The sequence below is a fragment of the Cinclus cinclus genome, chromosome 3 (genome assembly GCF_963662255.1).
Source record: "Cinclus cinclus chromosome 3, bCinCin1.1, whole genome shotgun sequence".
In the NCBI taxonomy this organism is placed as follows: Eukaryota; Metazoa; Chordata; class Aves; order Passeriformes; family Cinclidae; genus Cinclus; species Cinclus cinclus.
Window position 1 is genome coordinate 117,554,276 of NC_085048.1, and position 18,848 is coordinate 117,573,123.

The following is an 18,848-nucleotide window of genomic DNA, read 5'->3' on the forward strand; positions in this document are numbered from 1 at the left end:
CTCTGCCGGGGCCAGGAACGCTGGTGGGACTCCTGCCTGCAAACCGATCGCTCCCACGGGACTGACTCATGCCGGAGACGGGCACCGTTATTATGGGATTCCTGTGGAATTGACTTGAAACCGAGGAAAAAGAGCAAAGCCATTCCCAGAGCTCAGAAATATGGGGAGCGCAGTGAGGAGAGAGCACACAGAGACGAGGCTGGGGGCTATGGAATTCCAGGAAAGCGAGTGGAGCTGGTGGGCTCTTTCCCACCTGGTCGAAGGGATTCCTTCCCCCCTTTCCATAACCGCACTGTGGAATGATTCCCGTTTCCAGAGAGCTGCTAAGGGTTGAGGGAGGACAAACACAGTAGCCCAAGCAACGCGCTCTGTGTCCTCTGCTTCCCCGGGAGCAGACTCGGGGGTCCCGGGCTGCCGGGGGGGATGAGCCGGGCTGTGCTGGCAGCTCTGGGATACCCCGAGCCCAGAGGAAGAGAGGCAAAAGCAAATAGATGCTGGCGCGTCGCTAGCTTTAATAAACAGCTCTTTGTTAGGGCTGGGTTTAACTCCGGGAGCAAGCGCGAGCTCCGGCGGGATGCTGAGCCCTCGCAAAGCTGACAAATCCCCAACAAAAGCCCCGAAACGGGAATTTTTGCTCCCGGCGCGCGCGGGGGAAGCTTCAGGTGCGGGGTAACGAGGGCGAAAAGAGCCCGAAAGAAGCCGCGCGCGCTTTAAGCACGGCTCAAACGCCATGTAAGCGTGGGCTGGGGCTTTGCCCACCTGTTTGTCGGGGCAGGAGCGCCGGCAGCGCTGCGGGGCTGTCGGGGCGCACGGGGCAGCGAGCGGGAAGCGGAGACGAGCTCCGCGCCCCCTTCCCCCCTCCCAAATCCCTTCCCGAGGTCCCGTCCCTGCTCACCTGGGCGGCCGGCGCGGCCGGGAGCGGCAGCAGCAGCGGCAGCAGCAGCAGCAGCACCGACGGGAGGCGGCCCCGCGCCCCCCGCGGCCCCGCCATGGTGCGGTGCGGCCCCGCCGCTCTCCGGGACCGGCTGCCCCGCGCTCTCCCCGCCCCGCCCGCGCCGCCCCCGCGCTGCCCCGTGCAGGGGACGCGGCGCTTCCCCGCCCCGGCGCCGGGCCGGCCCCGCGCACCCTCCATCCATCCATCCATCCATCCATCCATCCATCCATCCATCCATCCATCCATCCATCCATCCATCCATCCATCCCCCGGGACACCGACCGGGCTCTGCGGGCATCATCCCCAGCGGGTGGGGTGATGGAAGGTGGCTTTTCCCCCCAGCTCCCCCCAGGCCGGGACTAACCGCGCTGGGCAGGGAAACCCTTTCCCAGCCCTGCACCCCCTCCCCAGCTCGGTAACCCATTTTCCAGCTCCTGCACCCCATCTCAGTCACTGTACCCCTTTCCCCAGTCCCAAAATGCCTCCTCCAGCTCCTGTGCCCCCTCCCCAGCTCGGCACCCCCTTCTCCAACTTCTGCACCCCCTCCCCAGCCCGGTCTCCCCCAAGGAGAGGCAAGAGGTGCCAGGTCCAGCTTGGGTTGCTGCCCAGTAGCCCCAGCTATGGAAGCAGCAGAATTCCCCCCAGAAGGAGAAGGAGCAGCAGGGAAAGGCCAGGCCATGGCTAGGGGGCTCCAGCCCTCCCGGGACCCTGGAGTGATAGCTCCTCAGCGTGAGGATGGGATGGATGGAAACCCATCAGGGAGAAGGGAATGTGGGAGCACCTGCTGTTCCCACTGGGAACTCCCAGCACTGGGGCTCCTGTTGCTGCTTTCCATGGGGATCTCTTGGCTTGTGAAATCCCCCAGCAGGCTGTAGCACTGGAGCCCTCATCCTCCAGGGGGCTGCCCATCCCACAGACATTAAAATATGATGGAAAAGGGGTAAAACACCAGGCCCTGCAAGGCCAGCTGCCCCTCAGCACCATCCACCCCAACCTGCTCCGCTCGTTCTGGAAAAAATTAATAATTACAGCAAAATAATTCTACTGTTAATTCCAAACCCCTGGGACTTCAGCCCAGGAAAGAGCTCCTGGGGAGAGCCAGCCTCCACCAGGAAAACTGTGCAGGAGATAACAAATAAAAGAGACGACTGTTTATTCAAATATTCCCTCAGTGTCCTCGCTGTGGTGCCACTCAGACGGTTCCTAGCGGCACTTCCGAGTCCTCCCCTCGGCTCCCGGCACGCGACCGCTCCGACACCGGCAAAGTGCCGGCCTGGCTCCATCGGCTCCCCAGCTCCAAGCTCTGGCAGGGAAGCAGTGGCACGTAGGGCTCTTCCACGGGACCACCGAGCTGCTCCTCCACGACATACCTGATGTCCCAGGGCTCACCAGGATGCACATCCACGGCCACCAGCGCTGGCTCCGCGCCGGGGGAGCCAGGCTCCGAGGCTTCCCCAGCCTCCAAATCCGAGTCCGCTTGTGGGAAGCCCGAATCCTGCGTGGAGTCTGGGCTCTGCTCTGGAAGGCCGGTGTTGATGTAGATGATGTCCCCGCATGCCTTGGCACTGGGCAGGTTTTCTAGCAGCTTCTCCAGCTGGGCTTTGAGCTGGGAGAAGGTGGGGCGGGTGGCAGGGTCGGCTCTCCAGCACTCAGACATTATTTCATACCTGGAAATTGGGAGAGGAGTGTGGTTAACAGAGGTTTCCAGCATTCCAGAATGGTATGGTTTGGTTTGGAGGGGACCTTAAAGCTCATCCAGACCCACCCTGCTGCCATGGGCAGGGGCACCTTCCACCATCCCAGGTTGCTCCAGCCTGTCCTTGAACACTTCCACCCACAGCTTCTCTGGGCAGCCTACACCTCTGGAGTAGGGGAGGTATAGGGGCTAATTCCCAGTTTCCCTCCAGGCTGGGCAAGCCTTGAAATTCCCATTAAATGAAAGTGAAACCAACTCCCTCTGTTCAGGCTGTTTCCCAAGGGCATGGATTTATCAGCCCAAGCTGCTGTTTGAAGAGTGAGAAGTCTCTTCCAGTGTAGCCCTGGGATCTGTTCCCTGGGAACATCCCAGCTCTGTGTGTGGGATACCCAGTCCTTCCCTTGGCAGGTGCCTGCTCCCAGGCTGGATGTCAGGGAGCCCTGGAAGCTCCCAGCATGTCCCTGCCAGCGTCTCTGCCCTCCAGCAGGCTGGATTCTTGGATGTTCCTGCACTGCTTCCTTCGGGAACAGGCAGTGGAGAGGAGCCTTTCAGGAAATGTACAACTCTGTTTATCCGGTTGGGATTCGAAGATCTCAGCTTTGGTGCGGGTTAAACATTTTCATCTCTAATGGCAATAGAATAAAACTCAGGAAGGAAGCCTGGGAGAAAGGCCTTTGCTGAGCTGCTCAGAAATCCAAAAGTTTGTGTATTCTGCATTTCCCCTTTCCAGGGAAATGTAGATTTATAGATTTGAGGCAAGGAAGGGCCCTAGAGGTAGTTTTGTGGGACAAAGAGGAGCATCACCAGCCAGGACCTTTTTGGCCAAAGTAAATCCAAAAATAAAGAAAAGAAACACTAAAAAATCCCATCACTGACTGTTCCTGGTGACCTTGCCAGCCCTATAAACCTATTGCTTCTCCTCAGGACATTTGTTGGGATTTTTGCCTGGAGTTCAGCAGATGCTGACACATGCTCTGCTTCAGGATCTGTCTTTCCTCAGGCACGGTGTGCAAACATTAAAGGGGGGGTTTGTTCCTAGGAAAATCCATTTTCCCAGCTGGTATCCCAGGACTCACAGCTCATCCAGGCAGTCCTCAGGCTTCTTCAGGCGCTGCCCATGGAAGAGGTACTCGTAGATCTCGTGGTTCTGTATCCCTGGGTACGGCGTCATCCCGCGCGTGGCAATCTCCCACATGGTGACGCCGAATGCCCACTGCCAGCACAAAGGGAAAGGCCAAGGCTGAAGGGATGCTTCCAGGAGGAATGAATGAACCTTTTCATGGGGAAAGGTCACTGCCTGGCATCCAAGGGACAATGGGCAGAGCTGTGGTGCTCCCAAAATTGGGAATGACCAGGACGGAGGCGAGGGGCCCACTCAAGGAGCCGACCACGCAGGCAGCAGAAGGGCTCCAGCACCTTGGGTGCATTCCAGGAAATGCCACCAAGAGGAGCACGGTGTGGCTCAGCCCAGGGGACTGTCCCTCCAGGCACGGGGACCTACCACGTCGCTCTTGGTGGTGTAAACACGGTCAGCCAGGGACTCGAGGGCAATCCACTTGACCGGCATCTTGGCAATGCGGCCCTGCCGGTAGTAATCCCCACTGTAGATCTTCTTGGAGAGCCCAAAGTCTGCCACGCACACAGTCATGTCATCCCGCAGCCTGGGGGCAAACAGGGATACATCAGGACAGCCCCAGCACCACATCCTGAGCCACCAGCCCCAGGCTGAGCTCTGTGTCTCAAAACTAAGGGAACTTTTATTGAAAGGAGCAGAGCTGTAAATCCACAGGGTTCATCCCATGGGATTGAGCAGAGGAAAACACTCACATGCAGTTCCGAGCTGCCAAGTCCCTGTGGAGGAAGTTCCGACTGCTCAGATATTCCATGCCCAGGGCAATGTCCACCATGAACTTCACCAGGGTCTGCAGGGGCACAAACTGGGGAGGCAAGGTGGGGGTTACACAGTGTTGATCCAAAAGGCTTCCCTGTCCAGGGCTGCCATCCCAATGGATGAGCCCACGGCAGCAGACAAGCTCTTATCCCTCAGACCATGCCATTCGTTGACCCATGAGTCTGCAGGAGCTGCAGAGGGGGATTCCCTTCCCTCCTTGATCCCACCCCACTCCTCTGCTCCCAGAGCTCCCTACCTGAGGGGCCATTTCTAGCCGGGAGCGGAGTAGGAAGCTGTGCAGGTCTCCGTATTTCATGAATGGCAGGATCACCATTGGCTTGGGCACCTGCAGGGAGCTCAGCTCGATGCACACCCCTGGGAAACATGGACAACTCACACAGTGCCCTGGGAAAAGGGATCCAGGTCCACCCAAATCCCAGCTGCAGAGGGACAGCCCATACCGAGGAGCTTGATAACATTGGGATGGTCAAAGTCCTTCATGCACGCTGCTTCGCTGAGGAACTCTTCAATCTCCCTTTGGGAAAAGTTATCCACTGGGAAGCAGAGAGAAAGAAAGAGCTTTAAAACCGCAAAAACAGTGCCAGGATGCCATTCCTGAGAATGGCAATGGGAATGTTGTTATCCAGTGGGACAAACATCAAGTCCTGTGGGGCAGAGAGACAACTTACACTTCATGGTCTTTACAGCCACCTTCTGTGGGGGCCCTTCGGACTGGCTGAGCCGTCCCTCCATCACAGATCCGAACTCCCCTGCACCACAGGAGAGAAGGAATCCCTTTATCCAAAGCACCACCTTTCAGGACACGACCAGATCCCTACGATCTGGAATGTTCCAAGATGGAGCCAAAAGGCTTGTTCCTCATCAGTGACAGAAGGAGGACAAGCTGGGCTCATGGAAGGTTCCCTGCCTGTGGCAGGAGGTTGGAATGAGATGAGTTTTACTCACCCTCTCCCAGGACCTTCCCCAGGCTCAGGGCATTTCTGTGCACGACAACATCCTGCAGCTTCTGCTGGAGCTCCCTGCTGACACCCAGGCTTCCCACTGCAGGAAAGGGGGACAAAAGCTCAGGCACCTCTCACCTGCTGCCATTTTCCCCTCCAGCTCCTTCCAGAGGGATAAAAACGTATCCTTACAAGTCAGTTCCACGGCTCTGCGGCAGTAGGACTTCTTGGCTGTGTAGTTCACTGCCAGCTCTGAGTTGTTCCTGCTGAAAGCATTCCTGAGGGAACACAAACACATCTGTTGTGGCTGGATGAAGGAGTGAGCATGGCAGGGGCAGGAGCCCAGGGGATCTGTAGGAAAAGGGGAAATGCAAGTTCCATTTCCTTTTTCCTGGATCAGCACCATCGCCTGCAATGTCCGAACTAAACAACAGCTCCACAAACACCACTGAACCATCAAGGAGTGAGTCATGAAGGTTTTGGGGAGGAAATAGGATACTCATTTCCTACTCAAGGAGCAGGAATACTGCTGGAGCCCTGCAGAGGAAACAAAACCAGGGCAGGATGCTCCAGAGCTGGGAAGCACAGAAAGAGTGACAATAACCAGTTAGGAAAGGGATCCTGACTCGGTACCAGTTTCCAAACTGGGAGCACGGGGCAGTTAAACACCACTTGGGAAGTCACAAGGATGAGTGAGGAGTATTGGGTTACTGCAGGAGAAAACAGCCCTTTGTGCATGCCTTTAAACAATGCTGGGCCATTGAACCCAGGCGTGGGAAGAGGCAGGAGGGTTTCTCCAGGACATGGGATATCATGGAATCATAAAATCATGGAGCTGAAAGGAACCCACAAGGATCATCCAGTCCAGCTCCTGGCCCTGCACAGACACGCCAACAATCCTACCATGTGCATCCCTGGGAGTGCTGTCCAAGCACTCCTGGAGTTCTGGCAGCCTCGGGGCCGTGCCCCTTCCCTGTTCAGTTCTCTCTGGGGGAAGGATCTTTTCTCAAAATTCAGCCTAACCTCCCCTGATACAGCTCCAGCCATTCCCTTAGGTCCAGGTCACCCTCTGGTGACCAGTGACATCCTCTGCTCTCTCATTTTCGTGCCAAAACACCTCCCCCACCAAGCTGCTCAAGTTCATTTCCCTTTAAAAATAGGAATAGTGAGCAAAAGGTGAGCTGCTGAGCTGAGGAAAGGGAGGGGAAGGAAAAACCCACTTAGTCCCTCACCACGGGCATAAAAAACATAATTTGTGGTAACACCACCAGTTCTGGGGACAGGATCCTTGTCCCCAAATCCAGCAGGGGCTGCTGGCCACCCGTGCCTTGGGAGCTGCCCCATTTTCCATCTCCTTACCCATATTTTGTCTCCACACATCGTTTCTCGATGACGACAGACAAGCAGAGGATGACTCCGACCGCAATTGTCCCACAGATAAATCCCAGGGCTATGACAAAAGAGTCGGCATTCCCAGAGGCCGGAGTCGAAGAGGGGGCTGAGGTTATTAATCCTAAGAAAATATCCTGTTAATGGAGCTGGTGAAAGAGTCAGCCTGCAGCACCTGGGGCTTGGGGCAGGAATTCCCAAGGGTTTCCAGCAGAGCCGAAAAGGTTACACGGGGAAAAAGGGAATGAGGAGTGAGGCTTTGCTGCTCCCAAATCAGGATCCTTGGCTGAGAGGGATGCTTTATCTGAAGAAGGATGGAGTGATGCCAAACGGCCTCATGGAAAGCACACCCTGTGCCATTCCCAGCCTCCAGCCCTGCACCTCCTTACCACTGGCAGGGATGAAGATCTCCACGGGAATGCTGGAAGGTCCCACTCCCCCCTTGGTGACAGCGGCCACACGGATGGAGCAGGTGGCGTTGGTGGCCAGCACGGGCAGCACGGCCACGGTGCCGTTCAGGTTCAGCCGGGCTTCGTCAGAGACCATCTGCTGGAGAGAGGGAGGGAAGAAAATCCTGGGCTGGGGAAGGCAGGGAAACTTGGGGATTTACTGAGAATTGTCCCCTTGGCAACCTCTGGAGCTGCTTTGCTTTCCCAACCCAGAGGAAGTGCAGCACCCGGCTATTTAGGGAGAAGAATGGCCCTGTGTGCAAGGGCCGGATGGGATCGGGAGCGGAGCTGAGCAGCGCTTCCCCTTCAGTCCCAGCGTTTCTGGCCCTCTCTGCTTCACAACAGCAGCTGCCAGAGCCAGAAAAGAGGCAGGGAAGGATCTGGCAAGGAAGGGAAAGGCTCTGGTGACATGGATTGTGACCCTCAGCCCTCGTGGCCACCAGGACCCTGTGAGCCTCAGCAGCCATGGTGTGCTCCTGGTAGGATTGTCCAAGTGCTCTGGAAGTGGATCCTAGGGTAGATATTTTTTGCCTTCTGTGGTTTTTGTGTCCGGCTAATTATATACCAACTTTTTATGTGTTTCCTGCGGCAGCAAGCAGCGTGGCTTGGTAAAAACACAGAAGCCTTTCCCCGCAAATCCCATCCCTTCCTGGTCATTTCCAGTTGAGAAAGTGCTGCTGCTGCTCCCTGCCGATTTCCAACTGCAAAACAGCTTCCCAGCTGCAGCCAAAACATCTGGCAGGCTGCTGTGCCCAGCAGTGCCTGGCTCCTTCCTGAACATCCCAGGAAAACAAACAAACAAACAAACAAACAAACAGGAACTTGGGGGGAGGTGGAACCTGCAATGAGGGAATGGAGCTGAGGGGGATCAGTGGGTGAGAGGGAATCAGAGCTTCTCAGAGGGAACCAGTTTCTGTTCCCTGTCCCAAAAAAGCCACGGAAACGGATGTGAAACACCCAGGTCCTGGGAATGTGTGGACACCTACTGGCAGTGACAGGAGCTGGGATCTGCTGTCACCTCTGCTCCCACACTCCTGCCTTCCCCTTCCTTGTATCCATATGGGATCTTTTCCCTACCACCAGCCTAAAATTGGGATCTTTCCCTGTCCTAAAGGGCCCTGCTGTGTCATCTGAGGACAGATTCAGACCATGAGCACAAAGCAGGGCTGACTTGCCAAATTTAATGAGATTTTATGAGTTTTGTGGTAGTTGAGGAATTTCTTCCCATCCCAGCTCGGGCAGCCTTGGCTCCAACAAGGACTGCTAGTTAAGGGAGAAAAAAACCCAACTTTTGGGAATTTTCTGGTTGTGGAGAGGCCTGCAGGTGGCCCTATGACACCGGAATCCAGCTTCTTCCTAACTTTATCCTGCAAAAACCGGTGGTTATTTTGGGGCAGTCCAGATTTAGCCTGTGCAGGGCCACAGCTCAGGCACTTTATTTCATGGAATCATTCCTACAGAATCATTTAGGCTGGAAAAGACCTCTGGGATCATCAAGTCCAACCTCAGAAGGAGCTTTTTGAGGAGTCAGAACTCCAGTTTCGTGTCTCAGACTCACGGAAAAATTGAGAACCGGAAAAAAATTCACTCCATAAGATGGAAAAGTGGACAAAAATTAACAAACAACAACAGAAGCAATAAATCTCCCGGGGCTTAAAGGGCAAGGCCTGTATTTGGCCTTTTGCTGGAGAGAGACAGCTCCTGTCAGCACTTTTTTTCCAAGTCACAAGACCATGATTTTGTTTCCCTGGCTTCATTCAGGCTGGATCTATACGGGGGAGCAAAAGGAGAACAGAAAGTGCAGCATCCAACAAAAAAATGGGGATGAGTCACTATTTCCAACCAGAGCCACTCCACTAGCCTGGCACAAAGGAACTCAAACCACAGCTGGATCCATTCCTGCTGCTATCCACAGGCTCTGGATGGGATCTTTTGCCCAGAGCCTGGGCCAACCTCATCCTAGCAAATTCCTGCAGCTATTTCCCAAATACTAGAAAAGGCAAGCAGGGTGTGCCAGGTGATTTCATGCACCCACGGAGAGGCCTTTGGGCCAAAGAGTTCCTCGAGCTCTGAAATTCTGTGCTGTGGGTTAAGGCAGGGATAAATCCCATCTGAGTAAGGAACAGCTCAAAATCCAGGGAATGCAAGGCCAGGAGTGGTTTGAAGCCCACCTGAAAGCCCAAGACAGCAAAGAAATGAGCTCCAAAATAATCTGTGGAAGCACCCAAACCCATCTGGACATCCCTGCTGGGAATTTGCCCAGGATTTAGCCATTTTCCCCCATTTCCTGGTGACTCACCATGCCCTCAGAGTTGTGCCACTTGTACCAGATGTGGTAGCCCTGGAGCTCCCCGTGGATCCTCTCCAGGGATGGCCTCACCCAGCGAATTTCCAGCAAGGAGCTGGACTCGTTGAAGAACACCGTGACATTCAGCGGTGGGGTGCTGGGAGCTGTGGTGATCAATGGGAAAGGAGGTGAGGGAAGCTGGGAGAATGGGTGCAGAGATGTGGGAATCTGATGGGAAACAAGCTGGAGCTCAACCAGAAAGCCCATGGAGAACGGGGAAGTTTCCTTTCCCACTCTGGGAACAACCAGGACTCCAGGAGCTGCCTCTCATCCAGAGGGACTGAGGCAGGGAAATCCCTTCTCATTTTCATTCTCCTTCTCATTTTCATTCTCCTTCTCATTCTCATTTCCTACCTCCCTCCGTGGTGCTGGCTGTTATCCAGGGGCTGAACGCTGACCAGCCAACCTCATTCCCGCAGGAAACACGGATGTTGTACTCCTCCATGGGCTCCAACTGCTGGATGTGATACACATGGGGAGGCACCGAGGTGTGGAAGGGCTGGAGGGAGATGTTGCCTCTTGGAACAACTTCCTTGACCTTCAATTGGAAAATCAGCCCACAAACAGGGATTAGTCAGCAACAACCTGCAGGGAGAGGTGTTGGAAAACAGGATCCAGAGCCCTGCCTCCCATTTGAACTCTGCAGGGAAAACTCATGGCTCCATCACATATGGAGCTGGGAACACCCCAGGGATGTTGGGAAAGAGGAAGGATGATTTGCTGTTTCTTGTTGCATGGAGCAAAAGGAGCCCCAAATAAAATAACCAAGAAGCACATCCCAAATAAACAAAATAAAGCTTTTTTTTTTTTTTTTCTGTGCAGCACATCATTTGAAAACAGGATTTATCTCCGTGGGATGTCATGGGACTAAACCCAATCCTTGTCACATTTAGCAGCATGGATTAATTCAACATCTCAAAAACAAGTCCTGCTTTTCACAGAAAGACAAATTTATGGATGTAGAGCCCCCATGGAGCTGCCCACAAAGCAACTGCAGCTTTCCAGAAAATATCTCATTTTGTGGGAAGCACTACCTGGACTGGGACAGAGGGAGGAAAGAGGGAAGAGCAATGACAACCCAACCCACGTGCACAGGGCCATGCACTCCTCTGAAAAGCCTCCATCCATGGTTTTGGGATGCCAGGACACCTATCCTTGTGCTCAATCAAAAGAAGCCCCCATGGTATCTTAGGATGGTCTCAACATCTGTTTTACAGCCAAAATAGAAAAGAACAGCCTTCACCCTCAGGTTTTCATGGAGAAATTCCCAGAAATGCTCCAAGTAGATCTTTGGAAGACTCTGCAAGCCTGGGGTTGCTGCAGCCACACACTTGTCCTGGTCACACACTGCACAGCCCAGCAGCATTCCCAAAGTCAGGATTTGGAGGGGCAGGTTTCCCTCAGCTCCCCTCTCCTTACAAATAATGGGAAAGAGCTGTAGGCTTTCCTGTCTCCTGAAAATGTCAGGGAATGCCATCTCCATTCCCAAGCTGTCACAAGATGCTCTGAGGGAGGCGAGCAGTGACCAGAGGAAAACACACAGCACTTCTGGGACCAGCCATCCTGAACATCCAGCCCGATCCCCAACTGTCTTCTGAGAAAAACCCATTAAACCCATTGATTCTGGCAGGAAATCGGGATGTTTGCAAAGTGCACCAGTTGGAGCTGGCAGGTGGGCCAGCTGCAGCCCTCGGGGATGAGTCACTGGCTTGGTGGGCCCAGGGATTATCCAAGGGGACAGCAGCAAAAGGGCTGAGTCACAGCTGTGTTTTTGCCAGAAACCCTCTCCTGTTTTCCACTTGCAAAGACCATTTCCTACTGACAGACCATGAATGTTAACTCATAGGAAATTCCTTGGCTCTCCACCCCACTTCCCAAGCTCCAGCTGCAAGGCAGCAGCAGGACATGGCGCTAATATTAGCCCTGGTACCTTTCTTCCCTGCAATTCCTTTCACTTTTACCTGGCTTCAAAGGTCGCCTCTCTCCACGTGCTATCCCAGCTGGAGTGGAGATTTTCCAGGATAAAAATCATATCCATGAAACACCAAGCTGAGCTTGGACTGGGAAAGCCAGTCATGTGCAGCAGATGGAAAATGCCTGCAGGCTCTGCCCATGGAGGCAGCATTCCCTGAGCTGTCCAGGACACAAGCAATACCCCAGCTCCTTCTCAGGAGTGGGGAGCTGAGGGAAGCCTGCCCCTCCAAATCCCACCTTTGGGAATGCTGCTTGGCTGGGAAGGGTTTAACCAGGTCCATAAAACCACATGACAACCTGTCTGTGTCACCCAATGGGAAAGGGCTCCAAGAGAGCTGGAGAGGGACTTGGAACAAGGGCATGGTGTGCCAGGACAAGGGGGAATGGCTTCCCACTGCCAGAGGGCAGGTATAGATGGGATAGTGGGAAGGAAATGTTCCCTGTGAGGCTGTGGCACAAGCTGCCCAGAGTGGCTATGGCTGCCCCATCCCTGGAAGTGCCCAAGGCCAGGATGGAGCAACCTGGGATAGTGGAAGTTGTTGGGAGTTGGAACTGGACGATCTTTAAGGTGCTTCCAACCCAAACTATTCCAGGATTCCGTGAAATCTGTGCAGCTCATGCCAAGTACACCACCTACTTCCACCTGCCTCAGAGCATCCGTAGAGGGGGAGCTGCAGGGATATGGGAATTCTGGATGCTCACCTGGACATTGCAGCTGTTCAGGGCAGAGAAGGCATCAAAGCCCGGCACCCAGGATATCCTGATTCCATGGGCTGTCCTGTTGAGGACCTGCACACTGACAGGAGCTGATGGAATTCCTGCAGGGAGGAGAAGCCAAAGGCAGTCAGCTGGAAGCCTGAACACAAAGCTGGTGTGGTGGCTTTTCCCTGGAGCTCCCAGGGCTCGGTGCGTGACCCCACATCTGAATTCTGCGGATGTGCCGGACCACCGGATAGGGAAGCACAAAAATGTCACTTTCAGGACTATTTTGGCCATTTCTATATTTGTAACCTCTCTGGGCAGCTTAAAGGCCATGACTTATTTAGGGGAAGACCTTCCTCACGTTGCCAGAGTGGCTCCCATCAGGAATGTCAGCAATTTCCACTGTTTCCTATGGAAAATTCCTATGGAGCACCGCCCTGGTTATGAAGGAAGGAAAGGAGTGATGCAGCCCTTCCGAATCCTGCTTTGAAGCTGACAGTTTTGCTTTCAAATTTAGATTTTGGTGCTCCCTCCCCCATCCCAGTGCTGGGATGACCCAACCGGGATGACCACGTTACAACCAGATCCCATTGGATTTTAGTCGTAGGATTGAAGCTGGGATCTCCCTCATCTTGTGAAGAATGAGTGCTGGGATGTGTGGAGACTTGGGCACAGGGCTTTAACAGGGAATGGGAGCTGACCTTTGATGTTGACCTGGCCCGGGCTGGATGCAGTCAGACCTTTGCTGTTGTGGGCCTCGCAGCTGAACAGCGCTGGCTTGTCGAGTCCTGCCGAGAAAACACAGCCTTGTTCCTTGGATATCCCAAAACCATCCCAATCCCACCAGCAAACACTCAGGGTTTCCTTTCTCAACCTGTTCTCACTTCCCTCCGTGACACTTGTGCTGCCAGTGTCCAGGGGTGACCTCAGGCTCCAGCTGCCCCGCTCCCATGCCAGGGACACGCAGCCGGCACGGCAGGGACAGGATGTCCCCACGGAGCCCTTGCACAAGCTCCTGAGGAAGGGGTTGTTTTCTCTCAAAAAGGGGAAAAGGCAGAAAGCAGAAGAGCCCCTGCCACGGCCTGGTCAGGTGATTGAGTGCTGGTCAAGGACTGCTCAAATCCCCCAGCTGATGGCAGGGAAGGACCGCTGGAAATACCCGAGAGCGGATTCTCCCAGTCTGGGTGAGGTTACCCCAGGCTTGGGATCCCTGTCCCATGCCAAGGTGGACGTGGGGAGCGTTGGCTCATGCCAGCAGTGCCTCAGGGCGCCAGGGCCAGGAGAAGCTCTGCTCCAATGACCCAACCTAGCGGGTGCCAGGCGGATGTGAAGACATCCAAGAGGAATGAGTCACTTCTTCCGGCTTTCACTGCCTTTTAAAGGCTGCCTGGATGCCAAGACTGGACAATTATAGTCCAGCTCTTAATTAACCACTGGCCTCCTCCTCGCCAGCAAGGCAAGAAATACCCCATCTTCTGCCTCTGCAGCAAAACCACAGTGGGGTTTATGGGACACCAAGGATTTTCCTCCCTGTGTCCCACCAGCTGTCATGGACATGCAGCACAGGGGGCGTCCCAAACTCTTCCATTGACACAAAGTGGGGACCAACATTCCAGCAGCCCAGGAGAGAAGCCAGGTTCCTGTTGGCACAGCCAAAGCCTGGCAAAAAAATCTGCTGCTTGCAGTTGAGTGAACTGCCTCTTCCAAGGCAGCCATTTCTGGCAACAGCCAGAGGGGGTCGGATGGGGCTCCCTGCCCCAGAGGAGCCCCAAAGCTGTGCATGGCACGGGAACAGCCCCTCCTGGAATCCCTCTGGGATGGCACAAGGCATATTCCCAGCAGTGGTTTCCCACGGCAGGGACACGCCATGGCAGGGACACCCCCGACTCACCTGGCACGGTCAGGACTGACGGGGAGATGTGGGGTTTCTGGTTGACCTGGATGTTGTTCTGGAACCAGTAGATCTCCACAGGCTCTGGAGGCCCCACAGCCTGGCACGTCAGGTTGAAGGGGCTGTTCCTGGTGACATTCAGCTGCTCGGGCTGGCGGATGAAGTGAGGGAGACCTGCATGGACACAGGGAAGCAAAGGATTCCCCATTCCTGGCTCCGGGCTCCTGGTCCCTCAGCCAGGACACAACTCCACAGCTGCTCCAGCTCACCTTCCAGCTGCACCAGGATGGGATCAGACACCACTTCCACGCCAGAGACGTTGAGTTTGCAGATGTAGGAGCCGTTATCTGAGCGCTGCGCCCCGATGATGCTGCCGGACACAAGGGACACCACCTCAGGCTTTGTGGCTTCCCATCTTCCTTGGGAGCCATTCCTCATTCCCACCTGCTCTGGAAGGCCAGCACCACTCACCTGAAGGTGGAGGTCATGGCCACCTCCTCCTCATCAGGGATCTCAAAGTGGCTGCTGGCGATGCGATCCAGCACGTGCAGCTCCCTCCCATCCTTCCAAAGGGAAATTCCTGGCGCGTCGGGCCGGAGCAGCTCCTGGGGCACTTTGATGGAGCAGTTGAAGGTGACGTCCTTGTGCTCATTGATGACCACGTGCCGCACCGTGGGGTTGAATCTGAGCTGTCCCACGGAGCTGCTTGGGGGCTCCTCCCTGCTGCTCTGCTGGGAATGCTGGGAATGTGCCCACAGGTACAGCCTCACTTCTCCGTCAGCATCCTCTGCAAGGGAAGGCTTGGGGTTTGCCACCACCACCAGAAAGTTTGGGAGACCTCGCAACAAAACCACCCAGCTGCTCCCAAGAATAACCAAAGGCAGCTCGTTTCCCAAAATGTTGTCCCAGGATTCTGTACAAGCAGCACCTCCAAAAAAAGTCCTTTTTAAAGCAAACAGGAGTAGCCCAAGCTAAACAAAACACTCAGCCACGTTTCTTTGGGCAGGGGAGAGGTGGGAGCTATTCCTGCTGCATTACACCCCCGGGACTGGAATATAAAAGGATCCCTGGGCAGCAGGAATTTGGGACTTTACTCCAGCAAACCCCTTGCGGGGCCTCATCTGAAGCATTTTCAGCTGGGGCAGAGGAAGAGCTCCCGGCTGGAATTTTGCTGATTTTTAGGCTCTGCCAGCAGCCTGTCCCTTCCCAGGACAGGGACATGCTCTGAGTCAACTTTTGCTAAGTGCCTCCACTCCACTGCTTTCCCAGGAAAAGAGCTGCAGACGGATGAAGAAATGCCTTTGGACAGTGTATAGGAGCCAGATGCTGTCCAGTGTTGCCCTCCCAGGGTCTTCTCCCACATTTTTTTCCTGAGGGAAAGGTCATTTTGAGGACTTCATACCTCCATCTCCAAACCACCAAATGACATTTTTCCCCTCTCTCCCAGCACTTCCCACCCAGCCACAGCTGAGATTAAGAGCAGCTCCGCTTAAAGTAATTCTCTTCCAAAAATATGTGTCTTTTTGAGGAGATCAGACCTAGGAAATCCACCACGTGGAGGTTGGTTTTCCTGGACCATTTCTGAGCTTCCTGAGGCTTTCCCAGCCACCAGCAATCCAAGTGGTAAATCTCCCTTTCAGCAAGCAAAGGCATTGTGCCAGACAGGAATTTCAACTAAATTAATTCCCTTTTCCAAGAAAGAAAAGCCAACCAACCACTCACAGTTTAAAAGATAAAGAAAGCACAGTTTTTATTGAACCTGAGCTCAGCTGAGTTTGTTTTTGGGCAGGTTTTAGACCTCAAACATCAAACAAGTTTTTAAACCTACGTCATCACTGTTGTGAGTAATGGGGCACGAGCCTGGTGTGTTTTTTCCCAGAGCCAAAATACACAGCCCAATTTTGAGGTTGGCTATGTCCCTTTGCTAAATCTCTCCCTATTTTTAACCCTCAAGAAATTCTGCTTTGGGGATAGAATGCCAGCAGGGTTTTTCAGCCCAGAGGGAAGGGGGAGGCTCTCCCTGCCTCTCCCGCGGCACAATGGGTTTCCCTTTCAGAAAAAAAAAAAACAACAACAACAAAAAGAGCCGCAGCTTTTCCAACCTGCTTCCCTAAGGCTCCCATCCCAACACAAACAGAGCCCATGTGACTACTGCAGAGCTGCAGGGACAGCCATGGATGTGAATCCTCCCCAGGGATCTGCCAAACACAAACAAGCAGCGACCCCCAATTCCCTTCCCTCCCCTGCTCCTCCCAGAGGTCGTTCAGGCTCTCTGCCTGACACAATCCAGCCTCCAACTGCTGTTTTCTGAAGGGTTTTCAAGGCTCCATTTGAAGGGTGCTAGCTCTGGCCGGAGCAGCTCCCCCAGCACGCACCCCTGCCTGGGGAGGACACGGATCTGTGCCCTGTCCTGGGATGGTTTCTGCTTCCCTGGGATGCTTCAAGCTTAAAGAGCAAGGAGGATCTCAGCCTTGTTTTCACATTAATTAAGTGGGAAGAGGTGTTTGTTGGCCCGGGAATGAAATACTTTCCTCTCTGACTCATGTCAGTACAGGAATTCCTCATCTCCAGCGCTGCCTTTGGGTACCCCAGAAGTTTGGGATGGGGATATCCTCATGGCACTTTGGAAGGGACTCGCCCTGTGTGGCAGGACAGCCCTTGCTTGAGTCCAGAGCAGTTAGGCTGGCTCTAAAACCCCAGACTAAAGCCAAGGAGCTGCAAGCCTGGAGTGCCTGTGTGGGTGTCAGAGCAGCTCCCATTCTAACCACAGCCAGGCCTGAGGGAAAAGCTGCCCTGGAAATCAAATCACTCGCAAGGGCACTGCTGCTCTCCTGGAACACCTGGAATTGCAGCAAAACTCCAAAGCAAACAGAGGCAGGCCTTGCTGCACAGCTCCTGTGTGCCTTTCTGCCTAGAGAGAGGAATTTTAGCAGGAAAATCGGGCAGGATACTCCATTAGGGATGAAGAACAACAAGCAGGGACTGAAACAAGGTCTTTCCTGCAGCCATGATGCACCCAAAAATGCTTCATCCCTAGCCCTGGAATTCCTGCTGTTGGCGCTAATTCACCTGCTGACAACAGCTTCTGCCCAGGTACTGTTGGGCAGAAGGAATGAGGAGCCCCTTCCCGTGGGGTTTCCAACCTCCCCATCCCCTGGGAGCTGTGGCAGACCTGGAACTGTTGGATTAACATTGGACTCAATGATATTTTCCAAGCTGAGCAATTCTATGATTGTAAGAAATTAATTTTCCCCAGGGCCACACCTGAATCCAATGAGATTTTCCATATTCAAACACCTTTTGTACAAATCAGCCTAGCATTCCTGGTTACATCCACAGAGAGTTCCCCTGACTGCAGGCTCCTGCTGTGACAGTCAGGACTTTAACTCCTCCCTACCCAAAGCAAACGCTCACATTCCTACCTTCCCTGCTAAATTCCATCTGCACAGTGACCCCTGAGACCCTCCAGCAGCCCTGACGTCTCCCAGCAGCTTCCAAAGGTTGGGCAGCCCTGATCACAGGATTTTTGAAAGTCCAAAAATTACTTTATCTCCCCATTTCTTTCTGCAGATGGAGCTGAAAAGCCACCAAGCTGCCTGCACTGCAAAGTGCTGCAAACCGTGGTGATTCCCGAGGATTTTTCCTAGCATCACTATGTAGCTGACTCGTGGCTAATGGGATAAACCCCAGACTGATCTGCCACAGTTTATGGTCCCTGCCTGCTGTGGATTCCCCATCAAGCAGAGGCACATCAGGCAGTGAAGTACTGGGTTAGGACCACGCTGCAGAGACAGAGCTTTGTCCTGGGACAGCCAAACTGTGTCCCAGGACATCCAAATCATGTCCCAGAAGAGCCAGACCCTGTGCTTAAGGACCAGACCCAGGACAACAAAACCCTGTGACAAAGGACAGCCAGACCATGTGCTCGAGGACAGAGAAACCCTGTCCCAGCACAGCCAGACCCTGTGTCCTGGGACAGCCAAACCCTGTGTCGCAGAACATCCAAACCGCGTGTCCCAGAACAGCCACATCATGTGCACCAGAACAGCCAAACCGTGTGTCCCGGGACAGCCAGACCGTGTGTCCCGGGACAGCCAAACCATGTGTACTAGCACAGCCAGACCCTGTGTACAAGCACAGCCAGACCGTGTGTCCCAGAACAACCAAACCCTGTGTCCCAGCACACACAGACTCGCTCCGAGTTGCGATACAGCCAGAAACCCACCAGTACATCCCTACACAGCTTTTCTTCGGACCCCGTCGGGTGCTCAGTGCCCGCGGTACCCGCGGCACAGCCCTGCCCGGAGCAGCACCCGCGGGGAAAGCGCTCCCGGCCGGCTCCCGTCTCGGGGCCGTGCCCGGCTCCTTCCGTGCCCGCTGCGCACTCACCGGCCCCTCCGCGGGGCGGGCGCAGGGCCGCCAGCAGCGCACAGAGCAGCGCCCAGCGCCCGCCACCCATCGCCCGCCGGCACCGCCAGCGCCACCGCCTCCGGGACTGGCACCGCTCCGCACCAGGACTGGCACCGCTCCGCCTCCGAGACTGGCACCGCTCCGCACCGGGACTGGCACCGCTCCGCCTCCGGGACTGGCACCGCTCCGCACCGGGACTGGCC

At 54.8% G+C, this 18,848-nt stretch overlaps 1 protein-coding gene across 1 annotated transcript; it reads right to left on the bottom strand.

Moving 5' to 3' along the window:
- Positions 1-2,126: 2,126 nt before the first annotated feature.
- Positions 2,127-18,694, bottom strand: MERTK (MER proto-oncogene, tyrosine kinase). Its single transcript, XM_062489529.1, has 19 exons — positions 18,625-18,694; positions 14,707-15,022; positions 14,505-14,605; positions 14,236-14,409; positions 13,046-13,132; positions 12,345-12,460; positions 10,023-10,206; positions 9,621-9,772; positions 7,262-7,421; positions 6,843-6,996; positions 5,676-5,761; positions 5,488-5,583; positions 5,211-5,291; positions 4,983-5,075; positions 4,778-4,896; positions 4,458-4,567; positions 4,132-4,291; positions 3,707-3,843; positions 2,127-2,601 (listed from the first exon to the last, which is right to left on the bottom strand). Exons 1-19 carry the CDS (start codon positions 18,692-18,694, stop codon positions 2,127-2,129), a joined length of 2,871 nt encoding a protein of 956 aa, XP_062345513.1.
- Positions 18,695-18,848: the final 154 nt, after the last annotated feature.